Source organism: Artemia sp. Qi Xiang Cuo, chromosome 6, assembly GCF_049724085.1.
Source record: "Artemia sp. Qi Xiang Cuo chromosome 6, ASM4972408v1, whole genome shotgun sequence".
Lineage (NCBI taxonomy): Eukaryota > Metazoa > Arthropoda > Branchiopoda > Anostraca > Artemiidae > Artemia > Artemia sp. Qi Xiang Cuo.
In genome coordinates this window covers 42,889,545-42,909,233 of record NC_142799.1, presented here as the reverse complement: position 1 = coordinate 42,909,233, position 19,689 = coordinate 42,889,545, and the positions used below count along the sequence as shown (strand labels likewise).

At 35.7% G+C, this 19,689-nt stretch overlaps 1 protein-coding gene across 1 annotated transcript in view; it reads right to left on the bottom strand.

Annotated features, from left to right (window-relative positions):
• The window catches only part of mTor (serine/threonine-protein kinase Tor), a 126,821-nt gene that overhangs the window by 29,432 nt on the left and 77,700 nt on the right, over positions 1–19,689 (bottom strand). The window contains exons 16-19 of the mRNA XM_089091039.1: positions 14,850–15,032; positions 13,407–13,716; positions 5,176–5,318; positions 2,042–2,182 (exon numbers count right to left, since the gene is read on the bottom strand). Coding sequence (XP_088947165.1) covers positions 2,042–2,182; positions 5,176–5,318; positions 13,407–13,716; positions 14,850–15,032 — 777 coding nt within the window. The remainder of the gene's footprint in view (positions 1–2,041; positions 2,183–5,175; positions 5,319–13,406; positions 13,717–14,849; positions 15,033–19,689) is intronic.

Below are 19,689 nucleotides of genomic sequence, written 5' to 3'. Positions count from 1 at the left end.
TTTCTGTTGCTGTTAAGTTTTAATGTTGCTTCCAACTTTCATTTGAAAAAAAGTTGTTTTTTATTTAATTACTAGTCTTTTTTTAAATAATGTACGGAAATCCAGCTCCCCCACCATGGAAAATTCCCTTTCACCACGAGAGAAATTGATGGAAAGACTCTCCCACGTAACTTAAATTAGCGATATTTGCGGAACTAATTTTGTAAGGCATAGTAACAAAATGGCCAAAGAAGTCGAAACTATTTTTATGAAAATGAAAGTCACAAGATGAGCAATTCTCAAATCACTGAAATGAATGAAAGAAAAGATTTTTAAAAGATACACGTAATAACTTATGTTCTTTTTAAGTTTTAATGTTATTTCTTACTTTCGGTTGGAAAAAACTTGTTTTTTTTTATTTAATAACAACCCCAAGCCGAAGACATACAATATCTTTGGTTTATTATCACATAAAAATCATAGTTATGAAGCTGCTTGACATAAAATTAAATGCTAAGATTGGCTGGAAAATAACACAAACAAATTATTACTCATATCGGCCATTATTTACCAAATTTCGAACTTTAGCGTAAAGAGCGAGGTATTGACGAGGGGACAAACTTCCTCAAATAGGCAATATAAAGGGGTTCGCCCACTCGTCAATATCTCGTTCTTTACGCTAAAGTTCGAATTTTGTTCCAATACTTTAAGAATGACCCCTGAATCACAAAGGCCGTTTAATTAGAATAAATAGCTCTTTTGAAATTACTAAAAATATTTTAGAGTAAAGAGCGAGTTATTGAGGAGGGAACGACACCCCTCATATACGTAATAATTTCTGTTCGTTTTAAGTTTTAATATACTCCTTGCTTTCAGTCGAAAAAACTTTTTTTTATTTAATTTCTGATTGTTTTTTAAGTAATGCTGGAAAATCCAGCGCCCCCTTCATGGAAATTCTCTTCCCCCATTAAAAATTCTTCCATGGAAAGATTCTCCCACGTAGAAAAATCCCTCCGATCCCCTCCCCCACCAGAAAAAATCTTCCCCTGAAAACGACTGTATACTTATCAATAACCAATACTATATATAAACAATGGGCAAAGTTCATAACTTGCAGCCTTTCCCCTGGGGACTGTGGAAATTAAGTTTTCCTCAAAGACATAGTTATTAGGTGTTTCGACTACGCTAAACAAATTTCCTATCTCAAAATTTAGATCCGGTGACTTTGGGAAAAACTGAACGTGGGAGGAGGCCTAGCTGCCCTCCGATATTTTGGTCACTTAAAAGGGCAGTAGAACTTTTAATTTCCGTTCGAATGAGCCTTCTCACGAAATTCTAGGACCACTGGGTCGATGCAATGACCCCTGGGGAAAAAAAAATAAAAAAATAAACACGCATCCCTGATCTTCTTCTGGCAAAAAATACAAAATTCCACATGTGTGCAGATAGGAGCTTCAAGCCTCTACAGTAGGGCTCTCTGATATTCTGAATCTGGTGGTATGATTTCCATTAAGATTCTATGACTTTTAGGGGGTGTTTCCTCCTTTTTGCAACATAGGGCAAATTTTCTCAGGCTCGTAACTTTTAATGAGTTGGACTAAACTTGATGAAACTTATATATTTAAAATCAGCATAAAAATCCAATTCTTTTGATGCATCTATTTGTATTATAATTTTGTTTTTTAGTTTCGGTTGCTATTTAGCCGGTTCGCTCCTTACTTACAGTTCGTTACCACGAACTGTTTGAAAAGACGAACTCTGACATAAGTACAAAGTCTCCATGAAAATAAGTCATATAGAAATGATTAAGTCCGCAAGAGCCAATCAAATAACAAAAAGCTTAAAAATTAACTAAAACTCAAACATTCAAAAAGTATCGGAAAAAAAGAAATATTGGCGTAAGTTCAGATCATTATAAAAATGTCAGATTTAGAATTCTACAAGGAAGTAAGAAATAATAGGAAGAGATCTAATAAGTATGCTACTAGACGAGCGGAGCGAGGTCAAGTGGAATCTCTGCGAGAATTATGAGAGACAAAATACAAAAAAGAGGAAAACTTACTCTCAGCATTATACGATGTTCTATGTTCAACAGGATTTTCTTCTTTTCCCTATAATCTCTGATTAGCGCGTGTAAAGTATCACAATGGGGAACCCATCCAATAAGACCACTGTTTGTAGATAAAGGAATTACAGCATACCTCTAAATGAAAAAAAAAACAGCTCTAATTTATTCTCTTGAAAGAACAAAACTGAAGAATTAGTAAGGTATTAATATTGCATAATGCTATTTAGTAGGATATGTAGTAGGAAGAAGAAGCCATATGTCACCAAGATAATTTTGTTTATTCAATAGCCAAATGAATTCAAATGTGTTTCAACTTTCAAAGTTACACTGGAACAACATTTTTGAAAACGAACTATTTTCTAATTCAGCAAAGTTTACCATTTTCGATTTCCCTCACTGAGTTTCGCTTTTTTCCGTGAATTTCTTCCCAAGATCCCGTACGTCCAGGTATCCAGTACGTATCCAGTATAAACGTATCCGTACGTATCCCGTACGTCCCTGTATCCAGGTATAAAATTCATTTGAAAGAAAGGAGTATGCAACTTCACAAAATAAAAAGGATTCGATACTAAACTGGCGCTGTGATCAAAGATTAATGAAAATGCATCCGTGCGTGTTTTGTGTGGACCTAGGAAACAGTCCGTAGGATATAGCAACGGTTTACAAGCAAATTAATATGAATTCCCTAAGGCTACTGTTTACAAATTGTTTTGGACAAGGAACACTTTTGAACCCTCCAAAAATATTTTTTTGGAAAAAAGTAAGTCATGCTTTAGGGCTCTGGGTACGCTTTTTTGAGACCCCCCCCCCTCGTCTCAAAAAGGATGTTCTAGAAAAATGGTACTTAAATGAGATATCTGCTATCCATCTGCGATGGGATACTATTTATGATGGTAGGAAAACCAAAATGACTTTCACCGGAAACGGCATTGCATAGTACTGTTAGAAAACTTGACTTGGAACACTTGAAAACATCAATTATTATTTCACAAGTTCTTCATTTTGTAAAGTCGAAACGAAAGCCGAAATTAGATGACAATAAGCTAGTACTGGAGGGCAAGAATAAATAGAAAATGACACAATCGAGAATTATATCATATAGTTTATTATTACAAAAGAAAATTGGTAAAAGAGTAGCCTTAGGGGATGAATTTACACCTCACAGCAAACGGTCCCCTGGTGCAGAAAAATAAATACATGAATACATATGATAACAAACAGAACTTTCAGTTAATCTAACAAAACACTTCCACAAGTATTGGAAGCAACATAGTAAGATACATGATCTTGATATCTGCTCCTATTTTCAGCCCAGAAAATTTTCATTGCAACAAATCATTTCTTTCAAGTTTATTCATGTATATTAATTTTTAGGTTTTTCCCATTTTGTGGCACGCGACACATCATGGTGGCCCGAAATGCCACAAAAACTTAATCTCTAGTTTTCACACACCTATTGAACCTTTCTTATTGAGTCGATAGGGTGTGCGCGTGAACGATCTCCATGCAACTGAACCCATGTAAATGAACCCTCGTGCAACGGAACCCCGGTTTAATTGAACGGCCGTTTAACTCAACCCCCGTGCAACTCAGCCCAATTTAACTGAACCCTCGTTCAAAGAAAGAAAAAGAAGACACCTTCAGGTATCAAGCGCTTTTTCAGAATTCCCGAAAATCTGTTTCGTAATTAAGTGTAGTCTCGATGTGGAAATAAATAACATCTATCATTAACGAATCAAGTTTGTATTTGAATGATTTTATATTCATCTAGTAGTTTTTTCCAACGCTTTTTTTCTTCCATTTTCTAAAGGGACTGAGAAGGGGCACATTCAAGACGGAGATTTTAAACACCAGCTGAACGGTTCTCAATCATAGAGATTTTAGTGGTAGACCTTTTGTGGTTTCAAGCCTTTACACTCTAGAAATGACACTAAAATTGTATTTTGGTGCCCTAAGACATTTTATGATGGTGTTGTCACAGCGAAATCATAAAAAGGCATAAGTGTTTACCTTTAAAATGACCTTAAACGGCCCTCTACGGTGTCCTAGTGCCCTATAGGTACTAGAAAAATGAAACAGAAAAAAGGAGGCCTATCAGCGTTTCCAGCTCTTTATAAAATTCCTATAGAATCGTTTTGCAGTGAACTTTACCTATTAAGATGAATCTAAATAATTGCCACCATTCCTGGATCAGCACTAACGGTAAGTTTTTCTTAAGAGACTGTGTTTTTTTAACGTCTTTTCAAGGTTTTGGCTACTATGGGTCGTGGTTTTCTCTGTACTAGGTCGCAACTATTACTGTAACAATGAGATTCAAGTGTTTTCGGGCCCAGGGCAGGAAAAGTTTCGCTTATTTTCAAATATAAAAGACAGAAGGATGAACTGTTGATTTTTAGAGGAGAGGAGGGAGGAATAGTTTTGCAGTGAAGCAGTGTAAAATAAAATAAAAACATAATAATTAACTAATGAATAAAGATCATTTCATTCGAGTCAGCTTTTTATCACTTCTGAAAAAAACAGGCTGAACTACATTTTCTAGTTATATTGTTGAATTGAAGAGGGGTGAGCATCGGGAGTTGAATTGAATGGGGTTAGGTTAAGCAGTGGTTGAGTTCCACGGGGGTTCATTTAAACGGTGGTTGCGCTGCGCGAGTGTTCAGTTAAACAGGGGTTGAGTTGCACGAGGATGCAGTTGCACGGCGTTCAGTTAAACGAGAGTTCAGTTGCATGAGGGTTCAGTTGAATAAGGTTGAGTTGGATGGGGGTTTAGTTAAACGTAGACAGAATTAAACGAGAGATGAGATGCACGGGGATTGAGTTACACAAAGGTTCAGTTGCACTAGGGTTGAGTTACATGGGTTCCGTTGCATGGGGCTCAGTTACATGAGGGTTCAGTTGCAATAGGATCAGTCAATAGAAGTTGCTGATTAAACATCCCCTTATCTTAGCATAAAAATAATCGGGAGTCTAATAATTTCGAATTTAGTGCAATTTTCCAAGATCATTGATATTTTAAATACTTTGGATGAAAAATCATAGGAAAAACATTTCACAAAGGCTTTTTTATTCTTATATCAAAGAAATGAAAAACAAAGAGAATAAGTAGGGCACAATCAACATTCAAATACCTGGATTGTCAAGTTCCTTCTGAAAGACTCTGGATGGAACCTCAGCAAGGTATTAACGAGACCGAATAACTGCATCACTCTTTCGTCTTGCCTTAAATCTTCGTGTCCTTTTAGTAAATACATATAGTCTCTACCATTACTACCTACATAAATTAATACATCATGATTCGAAAGTAATCCACATATCGATCAACATAACATAAAACAAGGCACTAAATTACGGGTGAAGCGGGCTTCTGCAGTATTAGCCCCTTTTGCCACGGAAATTACGCAACAAAGCTTAAATATGTAAAAATATATGCTTTGTATAAGTTCTATTCTCCTTTCAGCAGCAAGGCAGCAGTCTAGCATTAACTAAGTCCAGAACGATGTATCTCCTATCTATCATTTTCGCCCCAGTGTTTTTATGCAAAGAACAGAGGACAACCAGCTACCACTCCGACTCACTCTCGTACTGTTAATCTCAAGGTATTCACGTAGCACAGCCCCTTACGGCATCAAAACGCGCCAAATCCTGACACAGTGCAAAAATTAGCTAAGCTCGACTCAAGAGAAAAACAACAGAAGTCTAAAGTGTCAAATCTCGGTGAAGCAGTGCGAAACAGAGCTAAGTTTTGATTATGTGGTGGTGGGGGGGGTCCAGTTCAAGCCACACTTACTCCTACCCGAGTGCAAGCTTTTTTTTAACATGCAGGTCGGCAGGTAGCATCCTTCTTATCTGAAAGTACGAAAGGATTTTCAATGTTAGTAATTTGGGGCGAAAGGTGATCCCGTTTACCCACAATCTCCCTCTCTTTTCCCCCCTAATCTTTCCCAAATTCAACCTCCCTTCCTCATCTCAAAAATTTTTTCAGCAGAATGGTAGGCAGGTTTTCTTTCTCTAATCGCCTTCAAACTTATGAGGCAAGTACCTTGGACCCATGGGATAAGAAAATTGGAATCTTCTGATGCACAAGCTACGCTGCTTCTGCAACTTTTGTATGAAAGTGCTCAGATCTGCTTTTAATTTATGGTGCAAGTGACATGGGCTAAAGGGACTGGTGGCACGGGATTTCAGAGGCCATTACTATTTCAGTGTCTCACAATCTTACACCTAAAAGTATATGGAAGCACATAGATAGAGTCAAGGAAAATTTGTGCAAGAAGTTTGAGACTACTGACTCAATTTAGTCAAGGTTTCAACCGTTTGTAATTCCTCGAATATGAAGGTGAAGTCGGTCAATAGTATAAGGTTTTCAGCTTTAAGAAGCCTGATGGTAGTTTTTCATTACTTTAAAGTCTCCTAGCACTTGGACTGTCAGTTCAGTGGCATCATAAGCATTTTGTGGGAATGTCTTTTTGACTTTAAGATCCCTCCTACAAAATTTCAAGCATATCTCAGGACTATCTCATCCAATTTTGGGTTAAGACATTGGGTTTCAATTATGCATTTTGTTATCATATTTGTTTTGAAGGGCGCACTTTTCATTGATCATAACACAAAAAAAAAGAGATCCTTTGATCTCTTTTTTTACTAACAAAATCTTAAGGAAACAAGAAACGAAATCTTAGAATAAATACGTTTTTAACTTTCAATTTAGTTTTCATATTTTATGCGGACACTATTTTGTCACTATTTTCCTTTAAATTCCACTTCATTCAAACTTAAAATTTATAAACTCATAAACCGTAATTTTTGAAGCGACCAGTCTAATTTGCTGAAGAAACGTTTTAAAGTGACGAATCAATAAATGATTCGCCAATTGATTTTCCGTCTATCTCAAGGGAGTGTTTTTAAAATAAACAGATATTGATGAAGATGTATCAAACATTTGGTCAATATATTTTTACTCAGGATGACACGACGACACAGGACAAACTTCAGTTTTATATATGTGTACAAGTTAATATAACCATATACCAGCTTCCGATAAATATATTTTTTATATAATACTGTTCCAAGTATTATATAATATATTTTTATATAAACAGATAATGAATCTGTTTTTATTAGTCTGTTCCGTCAATCTGTTCCAAGGTAGGTCTATTGTGTTGACTCTTTTTCAATGATAAACAGCACTTATCTTTTATAAGAGCCCTAAAGTTCAACTGACACTCTAGTCTTTAGAAACCAAAAGCCGTACTCTTTATTTATGGTTAATTTGTGTTCATTTAGGTTTTGCCTTTCTTATTTATTTCGCTTTACGTTTGTTTTGGGTTCTATTTGTTCATTCTTCCTATTTTTCTACTGGTAATTTTGACTTGATTATACATTTCAGTTTGTGTTTGTGTCAGGTTTTATCTATTCATGCACAGTAATTTCTTTTCGCTTTAAAATTTGACACATTATAAAACTGAACTTCTTCTCGTGATAGTTTCAATGTCACTCTTTAGTTTTTTTTTTCAAAAAATAAATTTCCTGTAATACAATTTATTATGTTTAATTTGACAAAAACACCGCACGTTTTGTTCTCTGCAATCATTATAGCCTTTTTCAGTGGAGAAATTTTAGACCATCATACCAAAAACCAAAGGATGTATCTCACATATTATCAAGGAATGAGGCATTGCGCTATTTAGAGGGGTGTTGCCCCAGTGGTTATATTTGCAGAGACATGTTCACTTGATAGGAAATAAGGAAGACCAGCCAAGATTGAGACAACGAAAAAAATGCTTCACCATCTCTATCGCTAGGAATACCAACGTAATACTATACGTTTAATGCCAAATTAATCCACATTTTTCAGCTACCACCCACTAGAAAAGATTTTTGGGTAAGATAATGTATAAAACATAGGTGTAAATTTTTGCAAAAGAGAAAAATTATTTTGGAGCGTCCTTTCATTACACTATAAATGACCAGCTGTTTATCTCCCGCCTTTCCTCCAAAGCTGTAAATCACAATTACATTCCATATCTTCCCGGCAACTAATTGCCGTATCTATCTTAGTTTATAAAAATCACGCTAAAAAAATGTTGAGCCACACCTTATCGGAATGAAAGTATTTGTGATTTATTAATTCGGTCCAAATGGCATGGTATATTTTTCTTGGTTTCCATGATTTATTATATAAGTAAAAGTAAATGAAAAGGAATGATGTCTATTTGACACTATTATAGCAAAACCATAACTAGGTCTTACTAGAACAGGCGTCTATAAGCGAACTCAATAATACTAAGCTAAAAAAAAACGTGTTTCAGGGATTGATAATTCAGATTGCACGGTTTTGCAGATCAGTATTCCATGATTTGGCCAATAAAAAACTGTTCGAAAGTTCCTTTTTCGATTATCAATTGACGCGATGATTTTGATAATTTTGAAAGCGACTTTCTACTCCGAAGCTGAGGTTAGAAAAATTTAGATGTAGCTTTTTTTTATCGTTCTTTTAATAAGAAGCAATGTGACTGCACCAATCGATCTGCCCTGAAAATTTACATATGAATAAAGTAACTCACTTTTGCAAAAGAAAAATAAAAGGAAAACGGTGATTTTTGCATAAACATAATGACCGATGATCATACTCAACGCAGAAGCATTGACTTGGTAAAGAGCGACACGCATCCTATATTTCTTTCCGGCCACTTCGTATCAAGAGTGGTGGTCAAGACTTGGAAGGGGGCTCATTTGTCCAAAAGTCGGAAGTTCTGGCGTCCTCTGTACTGGCCGAAAGTGATCGGTGGGCAGCCAGTGTTCATCCCGCGCCATTTTCGCCCCCTCCCAGACAGCCTATTAACGCCCTTAGCATCAGGCCCAGTTTCAGATAGACAGTTTTTCCAGAATACTCGAAAGTTTCAACAAATATGACTCCAGGGATAACGAGGCCCATGAAGCCTCAGGGGTAATAGCTCTAAATTGTGCAAATTGTGTAGTTTTCTCAGATAGGTTCAATAGTAAAAAAAAGACGGCCATGTTTGATCTTGGCTGACCAATCGGCTTGAAATTTTCAAGGATCGTTCTCCTATTCCAGGGACTCATATCTTGGAGAGAGAGGGGGGGGGTGTGCAAAAATTGATCGATAGCTTTCTGTGTCTGATCGATCTGAAACTTTTATCCGAAATTCCCAATGCCATGCGGACCATAATGCAAAAAAAAAGTATTAGTGGAGAGTACAGGCCCTGCAAAATAGATCTTAAAAAGGGTCAAAAGAATTTTGTTCATCAGCTTGAAATTCACATCCGTAAGTGTTCAAGCCAAGAGGGTTTCAAAACACGCACGAGGTAGAAAAAAAAACAGTTAATCCAAAACAGGCCCGAAAAAAGACCAGCAAACAATTTTCCTTCCGACTGGAGACTTAACCAAAAAAAAATGTTCGCTGTGGGTGCAGGGTGGGAGGGGGAAAAGTTCCCCAATAACAGAGCCCAAGTAAGGGCCAACAAACTTTTTTTTCCAGACGGTTTAAAACTTGAATCCACAAGACCCTGCCAAAGGGCACCCTAACGTTCCAAAAAACAAAGATTAGGGGCATAGGCCCCAAAAATCAAAACCTAATGTAAAGGGAAACCTATTGTAGGAACAGGTTTTTTTAGATTGCGATTACGACCCTATACCCCCCCCCCCCCAAAAAAAAGGACCTCAAACCTTTATTTTATGACCAGCTTTAAAATTCAAAGATCGTTGTCGAAACCAAGCAGATTACAGATTTGTGTGGGGAAAACGAGGTAAACAAGGGTGAATATTTTTTTTCTCGAATAGTTTGGAGCTTGCATCTGCAAATTCCAGGGACTCTAATTTATGAAAAGGAATGGTTGGGGAATGAAAACAACTGTGGTTGAACTGATTTGTGCCGTCCGAAATGTTATTAAAATCAGAGGCAACGCTACAGCGTTGCCTATAGTAAAGGCCATGCGGCTCCAATGTTTTACAATTTTTTTCACCAGGGGCACTTCATATGGAAGCTTATACAAAGCTAAATTTGAATATGCAAATCAAGCTTAAATCAAGCAAATCATCCTTAAATACGTAGTTTCCAGAACTTTCAACTACGTTGAACAAAAAGGATATCTCTAAACTTTGATTGTATGTGTATGGGGAAATGGTGGGCGTGAAAGGGGGTTAATTACTCTCACTCACTTTTGACTATTAAAAGGGCACTAGCCATTTTAATTTCCAATCGAATGAGCCTTTTTTGAAGTTTCTACAATATCACTTTCCATAAAAAAAACCTTATATCCCCCCAGGGCATAACTTAAGACCCTTGCCCTGAGGGCTATGGGGGTGGAGGGGTTGTCATCCTTAAAGATTTAATTTCCAAGACTTTCAACTACGTTGAATAAAATGGCTATCTAAAAATTGTGATTGGATGTGTTTGGGGAAAAGGTGGGCGTGAGACGGGGGTTAGTTGCCTTCAAATCCCTTTCGAGACTATTAAAAAGCGCATTAGCCTTTTTGAATTTCCAATCGAATGAGCCCTTTTTCAAGTTTCTACGACAAAAATTTCAATAAAAAACTTATAGGCCCCCAGGGCATAACTTATAACCCTTGCCCTGAAGACTCTGGGGGGAGTGTTCTAATCAAAGGAATAATTTCCTGAACTTTCAATTGCGTTGAACAAAATAGCTATCTCAAAATTTTGATTGAATGTGTTTGGTGAAATGGTGGGCGTGGAAGGGGTGTTAGTTGCCTTTCAGTCACTTTCGATTATTAAAAAGGGCACTAGCCATTTCAACTTCCAATTGAGTGAGCTCTTCTTGAAGTTTCTAAGGCAACCCTTTCTATAAAAACCTTATATGCCCCCACGGCCTGACTTACAACCCTTGCCCTGAGGGCTGTAGGGGGAGTGTCCTCCTCAAAACATAATTTCTATTTGGAAATCAACTACGCTGAACAAAATGGCTATCTCAAAATTTTGATTGGATGTGCTTCGAGAAAGGGTGGGCGTGGAAGGGGTGTTAGCGCGATTGCGCTGCCTATGATATTAGTACCCGTTGAATGTATTTTGCTATGATTGTTTAGTTAATTTCTGTTCGTTTGGGTTTCATTTATTCTTTAACAGTAATTTCTGGATGTTTTGAGTTTGAATTATAGTAGGTTTCTATTTCTACTGATCTTAGGTTTAATTTGGCCTTTACTTTTCTTTAGAAAACTTCTTTTTCTGAAAGTTTTTTTAATTAATAACATGAAAAGATTATTTTAATAAAACGACGGCTTGATATATGTCTATTATCTAGGTTGTTAGCAGGATGACGGTCATGATGGTTTTTGACCGTAGAAAAGTAAAAATTATGAAATTTTAACTTGTTTGATTTAAGGTCCACTACCCTCCAGATTTTTTTTTTCCACCCGAGTAAGATTCCAGTTAAAATTGTATAGTAAAATATTATTACAAATTAATACATAAAACCACGGCAGATCTAGATTTTACCTGAATATTCAAAATTTGGCTAAAATTATGAAGTGCAATTCAATACTTTGGTTCTTAAGCAGAAAACCTGGCAATACTTTTGAAATATTCCTGCGATTAACGGATAGTAAAACAGTGTTAATTAAAAAACGTTAAAAAATTAAATAAAAACGTTTTACACAGAAAGCACAGACCGATAGTCAAACCTGAAACTTTAGGATTAAAGGGATTTGAAGGGGCGGTAACCCGACTCTTATTTGTTGTACAATAGTTCATATTCATTTTAAGCTTGACTTGATTATTTGTTTTAATTTTTGTTTGTTTTAGGTTTCATTTAGTAAAATCTATTATTTTTAGGTTCGACTTTATTATTCACTTTAATTTCTGTTTGTTCCAATTTCGTTTATTCATCCATAATAATTTATGCTACTTTTAGGATTGACTTATTATATGACATAATCTCCGCTCATTTTAGATTTGATATCACTCTTTACTTTTCTTTGAAAAACTTTTTCGAAGTTCTTATTTTTAATATCAGGAAGTTTCATTGTTAAACAAAGAAACTCTATAATCATTTTATTTATCTCTCCTAGATTATTTCAAAATATCAAATATACAGATGAGCTGTTCTTTTTGAAGGACAGGAATGGCAAAGCGACATGCCAAGTGTAAAAACAATGTACTTTAACATCTGTTACATATTTGTTTGTAATAATTATAAACAAATAAAAGACACCTAACTTCGCTATAAATTTCACAAAAACTGGTTTAATAGTTATCCCTGGGAAATCAGTCAGAAATAACGAATGAGTATGTCAGAAATAAAACTCTTATGGGCATAAATACGTTTGGAGCATCCATAACGTATTTATAAACGTACGATGAAAAACGAAGAATGAGAAGAAAATATTAAGCAAAAAACAAAACGAAACTAGCTTAAATTTCAGCCAGAAAAAAAAACGACAAAAGACTATTCAGGCTAAGATCCCGCTAAGCCGTCATAAATGAAAAAAAAAAAAACTTTTGAAGTAAATACGAGCAAAAGAGGGACTGGAAACACACCACAAACGTAGGCTAGATACTGGTAAGTTATTCTTGAATAACTGGTAAGTTTACATCCTAAAAAAACTACTCATGCATTTACTAGTATTGAAACACTTGGCTTCAAATCCCGCTACTTGAACTTTCTTTAATCATTTGAACTCAATCTTCCATTATTTCAACGAGACTACAAAGGAGCGGATGGTGAGATAACACCTGTGAGCAAACTAAATTCACTTTAATGATTTATTAATGACATTATGTGTGATAGGCTGCAATGCGTTGCATTGCAAAAAGTTTAGCTATTACAATAACTATTATGGTCCACACCAAAAAAAAAAAAAAATATGGAAAGGTATTTGGTATCTCGGAAAGTCAACAAATCCAACATTGTAAATTAGCATAGTGCACACTTAAAGTGATAAAGTAAGTATTAATAATTACTTTTATAGCAAGGTGTTTTATATCATCAATTAATTGATGGTATATGGCTAGTCTTGGCACGTAACTAATTACCGGCTGAATGAAAAATTGCTCTAAACGACAAGCAGGAATTCTCCATTGACATCAATTCTTCAAAGATTAAAAAACACCTAATATGTTTACATTCCCTGAACAAAGGTGGTGGCAACCTTCAAAAAAGACTAGAGCCCTCTAGGCACATATGATACTCAATAATATACCTGAAGGCAAAATTACCAGCCCCAGTCCAACCAGGGCGAAGTCCATCGGATAAAAATTGCACCGCGTCTTTATTCTTCTTCCATTAATTTTCAAGAATAAATTTTCAATGATAATACAGACCATGAAATTTACCAAAAAAAAGTAACTAAATAAAGGAGTAAAAAAGGAGACAAAAAAGGAACAAACCTTTTATTGTCAACTTCCTTGGTCTTTGTTTGGATGTTATTACGGAGAGAGAAGTATTAACTTCAGCAATTCTTATAATTGGCTGAGATGGCACATAGCTTCCAGGTACAGCTAACTCGAGATCTTTGCACTGCATTAATTTTGGTGAAACATACTGAAGTTCAAGACTAGTTAACTGAGGCAATTGCCTGGAGATCCTTCGAAAAACGTGATAGTACAAGTCCCATGCTTGATTTAAATCACGAAGATTGTTAGAGTGCTGATATTTACGACACCAGTCCAGAGCTTCGATGAGATCTCGCCCATACGCCTTAAAAAATTGACCAATAGTTAGTACCACGTTTATAAAGACAATTATAGTACATCAAATAAGCAGACAGAACCAAGTATTTTACAAAGGCAAACTTCTAAGGTCAAACGAATCGAGCATTCTTAATTTTTAAAAAGTTAATATTTTTCCTAATTAAACTAAAATACTGTCTTTGTAAAAGATCCTAGCTCATATTATTTCCGTCATTTCTTCTCTCAGCATTCTTTCATTCCTTCAAACGCTACGATGCGTCAATCAGGCTTGCAATACTCCAGGGAAATCAATAAGTAGGACCTGAAAGATGAAACTAGAACGATTTTTTTTTTTTGGTAAAGGAAAATCTTTTACCTTGAAATTCCTGTAATCAAAAACTAGGCAACCCCAAAAATAAGCACTAATTAAAAATCTAGTAGGAATAGCTAATTAAGAAGTAGAAAAGATCAATTAGTGTACGCTAAGCTTAAAAACATAAAGTATCCCTTAAAGCAGAAAGGGAACATGTACAGAAAAGCAAACTTAGCAAGGAGCAAAACGAACCAAGTTCCATGTATCGAGATCCTGCAATAAGAGAAAAGAATACATTGGATGACCCATCTACATTGCCCCACACTCAGATCAGTGTTCCATAGCCCTCAGAGTGTGAAAGCTCAAAAACTGAGCTTCAGGGAACTACCTATATAATGTATCTTTAAATAAGAAATAAGAAGCCATTTAATATATATATATATATATATATATATATATATATATATATATATATATATATATATATATATATATATATATATATATATATATATATATATATATATATATATATATATATATATATATATATATATATATATATATATTATATATATGTATTTATATATATATATATATATATATATATATATATATATATATATATATATATATATATATATATATATATATATATATATATATATATATATATATATATATATATATAACAAACAACTCACCAGCTTGATCGTGCAAATACTAAGTCAATTGGTTGTGAAGTTACGTTAATGTGTGTTAATGAAGTTGTTTTACTGTTATGTGAAGCTACGTTAATGTTATTTTAGTGTGAATGGCAGAGAACTTAAAAATGAAGCTGCACGTACCTGTGTAAATGAAGTTTCTTTCAATGTTTGAGGTCCTTTTTCAAGCATAGCATGAAGCGGCTCTAATGTGGCAAACATGCCATTGACGTTCTTTTCGCCAAAATAAAGTCTACTCGCCTCTTCCAGCCCTTCGTGCCACAGCTCATGCCACAGTATTGCTACTCGAATTAGTTCATCACTGACCTGAAATTCAATTATAGAGCATTTTAGGAACTTAAAAATGACCTATAATCCTTCTCTGAGCTGAAAAAAAAAGATTTAAATCAAAACTAAAAGCTCTTCAAGTTACACAGTGAAATTCCAAAGACACAATTATCTACAGCTTCTAATCATTGACCTCTTAAACAAGTAAAAGCTATAACTTCCTTTTTTATGCAAGAAATGTGTTGTAACCCCATTTTAGGTTATTTGCCTGTATAGTTTCGCCTTTTTCTTCTGTTTTAACTATCCAAACACAATTTTTCCACCAGCATGTGTCAAATGTTCGTTCCCGTCTTTTCCAGGTTGGCAAGCCTAGCATAAATTTTTTTTTGTGTTACGGAAGCAAGAATTTTTATCTTGTTTTTTTCCAATTTCGGCTTATTGCAAGAAAACAGTCAGGGTCTGGCCTCCGCGGTTTTCACTGAGGGTATGGACCTCAGGCTGGATTGATGATCCAGCCTTGATGACATTATATTTCGGAAAGCCAAGCATAATTCTTAGCTATGAGTAAAAAGGATAATTTTAATAGTAATTAGGCCAGAGCCTACAGTGTGTGAGTTGAAGGGAAGTTTTATAGTTCTAAGTCGAAAAGGAATATCTGATATTATTTACTAACATATCACCTCTTGTCCAAGGCAAGAAAATCAACAAAGACAGAACCAGAATAATTTTTTTTTTCGACGCTTGTCAATAGTACTTGATGAGCTGAACAAAGCATACGACGTCGTTTTTTTTACAAAAAACTCATTCATTTCAAAAATTTCTAGGACCCCCCCCCCACCTCAGTGTTATGATATAGATTTAAAAACAAAACTGGTTCAAATTTTAAACAAGAGTGGGACTTCTTAGAAACAATTTGCTATTATGTCATGGTCATCTTTGTGATAAAGGGTTGGCATCTCTTACTAGTTGGTTACCGATTATTTGCTTCCGATGCATTTAAGGGTAGGAAAAATACGGTTTCATGTCCGCAACGGATAGAGACATGGAGGTAAGAATAAGCTGTTAGAGCATGGTCATCTCCTGATTAAGGACTGAGAAAATTCTTCAAGTTAGTTTAACTTTGGATTCTGAATTGGGAAAACAGAATTCAATGACAAGTGAGAGAGTTTTGGGTACAATTTAAAGACTTGAAAGCAACATTAGGCTGTTAGATCGTGACTATCTTTGTTGCTGAGGGGCTTGAAATTTTCCTACCTGGTAAACCTATCATTGGTTCCTGATATGCATTTTAGGGTAAGACAAATAATTCGTCTCCATTTCTTTAGTTTATACATATATATTTATATATATATATATATATATATATATATATATATATATATATATATATATATATATATATATATATATAGTCATGATTCATTCCCCGAACGAGTAACACCTTGGGCGCTCCGTGACGTACGGTAGTTTTGGCTGAAGAGTGAAATAGCTTGTGAGATTAATGTTTTGAATTGATGAAAGAAAATTTTTGTTGTGTGATTATTGCTTTGAACTGAAGAATTGCATGGAGTAAACGAGGATTGGATTTTAGTCATTATAAACAGAGCCTTTGACTAGCGATGTTGGAAAAGGTGTTTGCCGTGCCAAACGGCTAAAAGCACTGCACGCTAGCAACATCGTGGATAAACAATCGTTGCCGGTTGAGGTAAGACTATTTGTCCATTTTTTAATTGCTACTTATTTATGGGGCGAAATAAAAGAAACCGTAAAGAAGTCTCATTCGAAGAGGATCAAAATGATTATTCGTCATCTTCACCTAAGGATGGAGAGAATTTGTCAATTTCGACGCTGGCTTGGAGCTCTTCTGAAATTCTAACTATAGTGAAAGACAACGGGAAAAAGCTTGACGGTATCACGGACCAGTTCAAATCTCTGGAAACCCGGGTCAAATCGCTTGAAGAAACTCTATCTGGCCAATCGCAGCAATTTTCGACGATCCAGACCCATGTGGCGGCTACTGAGAATGAAATAATAAATGTAAAATCATAGATTAGTGTTGTTTCATCTGAGTCAGTGTTTCTCCGTGAAGAAAATAATCAGTTGAAAAATCAGTTAATGCATTGCGAGTACAAAATGATTGAAAAAAATATAGTGGTTTGGAATGTACCTTGCGATAATAAAGAGAAAGCTAAAGCGATTTTCAAAACTGTTTGTAAAGAAGGACTAGGTGTAAACGAGACCTCAGAATTTTCTGTTACAGAAGTGAAAAAAGAGCGTAGATATTTTAAAGTTACTGTTTGGTCTAAAGAAGAAAAAATAACGATTCTGAAACAGAGTAAAAAACTTAAAGGAAAGGCAATTTGCGGTCATAAAGATATTTATCTTAGTGATGATGCTCCGACGGCAGTGAGAGATATTAGAAAACGGCTGATTGAAAAAAGATCAAAGCTTGCTGATCGTGGTATTCAAGCATGGGTAACAAAATCGGTTCCACCTCTCCTTTGTTTTGATCGGCCAAATGGCCTGCGTGTTTCTTTCTCCGTGAATGACGTGATTCCTGAATTGTCAGTGCCGATAAATCCTCGAGGTGTGCCTATGCAATGCTAAGCGGGTTGTCATATTTATATTGTATTAATTATTTTAGTTTAATATGAGTTTTGAGTAATTCTTTTGTTGCGTTTTTTTTTCTTTTTTTTTTTTTTTTTTTTTTTTTTTTTTTTGGTAGCATATTGGTATGAAGTAATGTTGTCTCGTGTTTTTTTCTTTTTTTTAAAATGATGTTGTGGATGGAAAAAAATAAAAAAATAAAATGAGAAAAAAGTAATAATGGTGTATAATGTATTGCGCGGTGCGGAGCGTACCGGGTTGTGGTTTGGAGTTTTTATGGATTGGTCTTGGCTTTCAGTGATAGGCTACTAGGCCTGGAAATAGTAGTAGTGTTTTTTGGATTTTATGAAGATATTTATGTTTCTTTTTTTTTTGTTTAGGATCGAAGTGTCGAAGCGATGTTACCAACTCAGCGAATGATGAAAATGATAAGTGTAAGTTAACAGAACCTTTTCCTTCTCATATCCGTCACAAAATGATTTTTGATAATGGTAAATTTAGAATGGAATAGGTTGAAGGGGCTGGAGAATGATTCACTCAGGATTGAAGATATTGGGGGTGGGGTACTCCATCGTGAATTTGATAGTAATGGTATTGGTGAGGAATATTTGAATGCCCGTTATAAGTTCCTTCAGGATTTGAATAATGATTATGACCCGAGTGATTTTTCGGTTTTTCACTTAAATTGCCAAGGTATTAGTACTTCTTTTCAGTACCTGGAGGAAGTTCTGCACACAAGGTTTACAGGTTTTGGCCCTGACTGAGACATGGTTGAAGTCTCATACGTCATCCCTATTAGATGACTTTACTATCTTTGAATATTTTGTCTGTCCTTGATGGTTTTTCAGACTAAAAACCGAGTTCCATAAAACATCAATCCTCGCTGAAGTCATGTTCTTAGGCAAACTCGGTTCCAGCTGAAGCAAGTTCCATTCGTCAATGGCAGCTTCAGTATTCACACGGAAAGGCATAAATCCAACGATTTTCACAAAGTCGCTTCTTCTTGTCTCAGGATTCGAATCATCCAGCCGCAGGCACCGGAAATGCTGAAGGCCACTTGACCTAGTGATTTCTCTTTTCAATACGGCGGCAAGCGGCCAGATAAGCAGTTCTGGCACTACTCCTGAAGTTCAGAGCATAAACTTTTTGTACCTTCGACAGGCAATCTTCCACGCCGTCACCGCATGCTACTTTATCGGATGGAAGAAAATCCCCACTTGAATTGGAGAGCTCAGAAAAAGTTTTTTTTACCTTCTGAATATCAGTCAAAGCACTTTGCTTGACAAAACGGCTGGCGGTCATCATTACTAGTCGACGCATTTCGTCATACACAATGTGGATAAGTGGTTTTTCACGTTGAAACTCTGTGAACTGAGCAACGCTTTGGTTGTGGTACACTGGAGACTGCTAAAAATCTCTCGGTATCCGCTAGACTTCATCAATTTTCTTAGGGATGAATTTCAGGAAATACTCATCAAGAGCATCACATTGCTCATCAAGTCTCTCAGCTGAAACAACGAGTGTTAGCCATCGACTTAGCACATGTTTCAGGAAACGAAGTGGAGGAAGCTTGAGATTCTCCTGGATGGTACCTAAGTCTTCTAAACGGGCAGGCCCACCACTAAAGAAGTATAAAATTCTAATCGCCAAATCGGAAACTTTGGATCTGTGATGGTCCAAACCTTTCAAAAAGCGTTGTAGACTATGTGTATGTTGGATGTCCCAATGTCACCTAGGTCTCGGTCGCTGCGCACAGTTCTAACTTCGGAATCAAATAACCTCCAAACTTTCTTGTTGACATTAGGTCCGTCATTTCTCAGCATCAAGACTTGACGGAGATCAAGGTTAGCATCCTTTCGAGCTTGTAGTAGGTGCTGGTGTAAATCTTCTGCTTTTGCGTGTCCTATGAATAATGACTGTAGGTGGCGTAAAAAGACTCTTTCTTCGGTCTCCAACCAGTATCTAATCATGATATTCAACTCCTTTGCACCTTTGGCATTTGTGGTCTCATCGTAAAGCAACGCCAAGTAAGAAAATCCAATGTCACGTAGAAGGTCCTTGCAAAAAGCATTAGTGTGAATCCATGTAA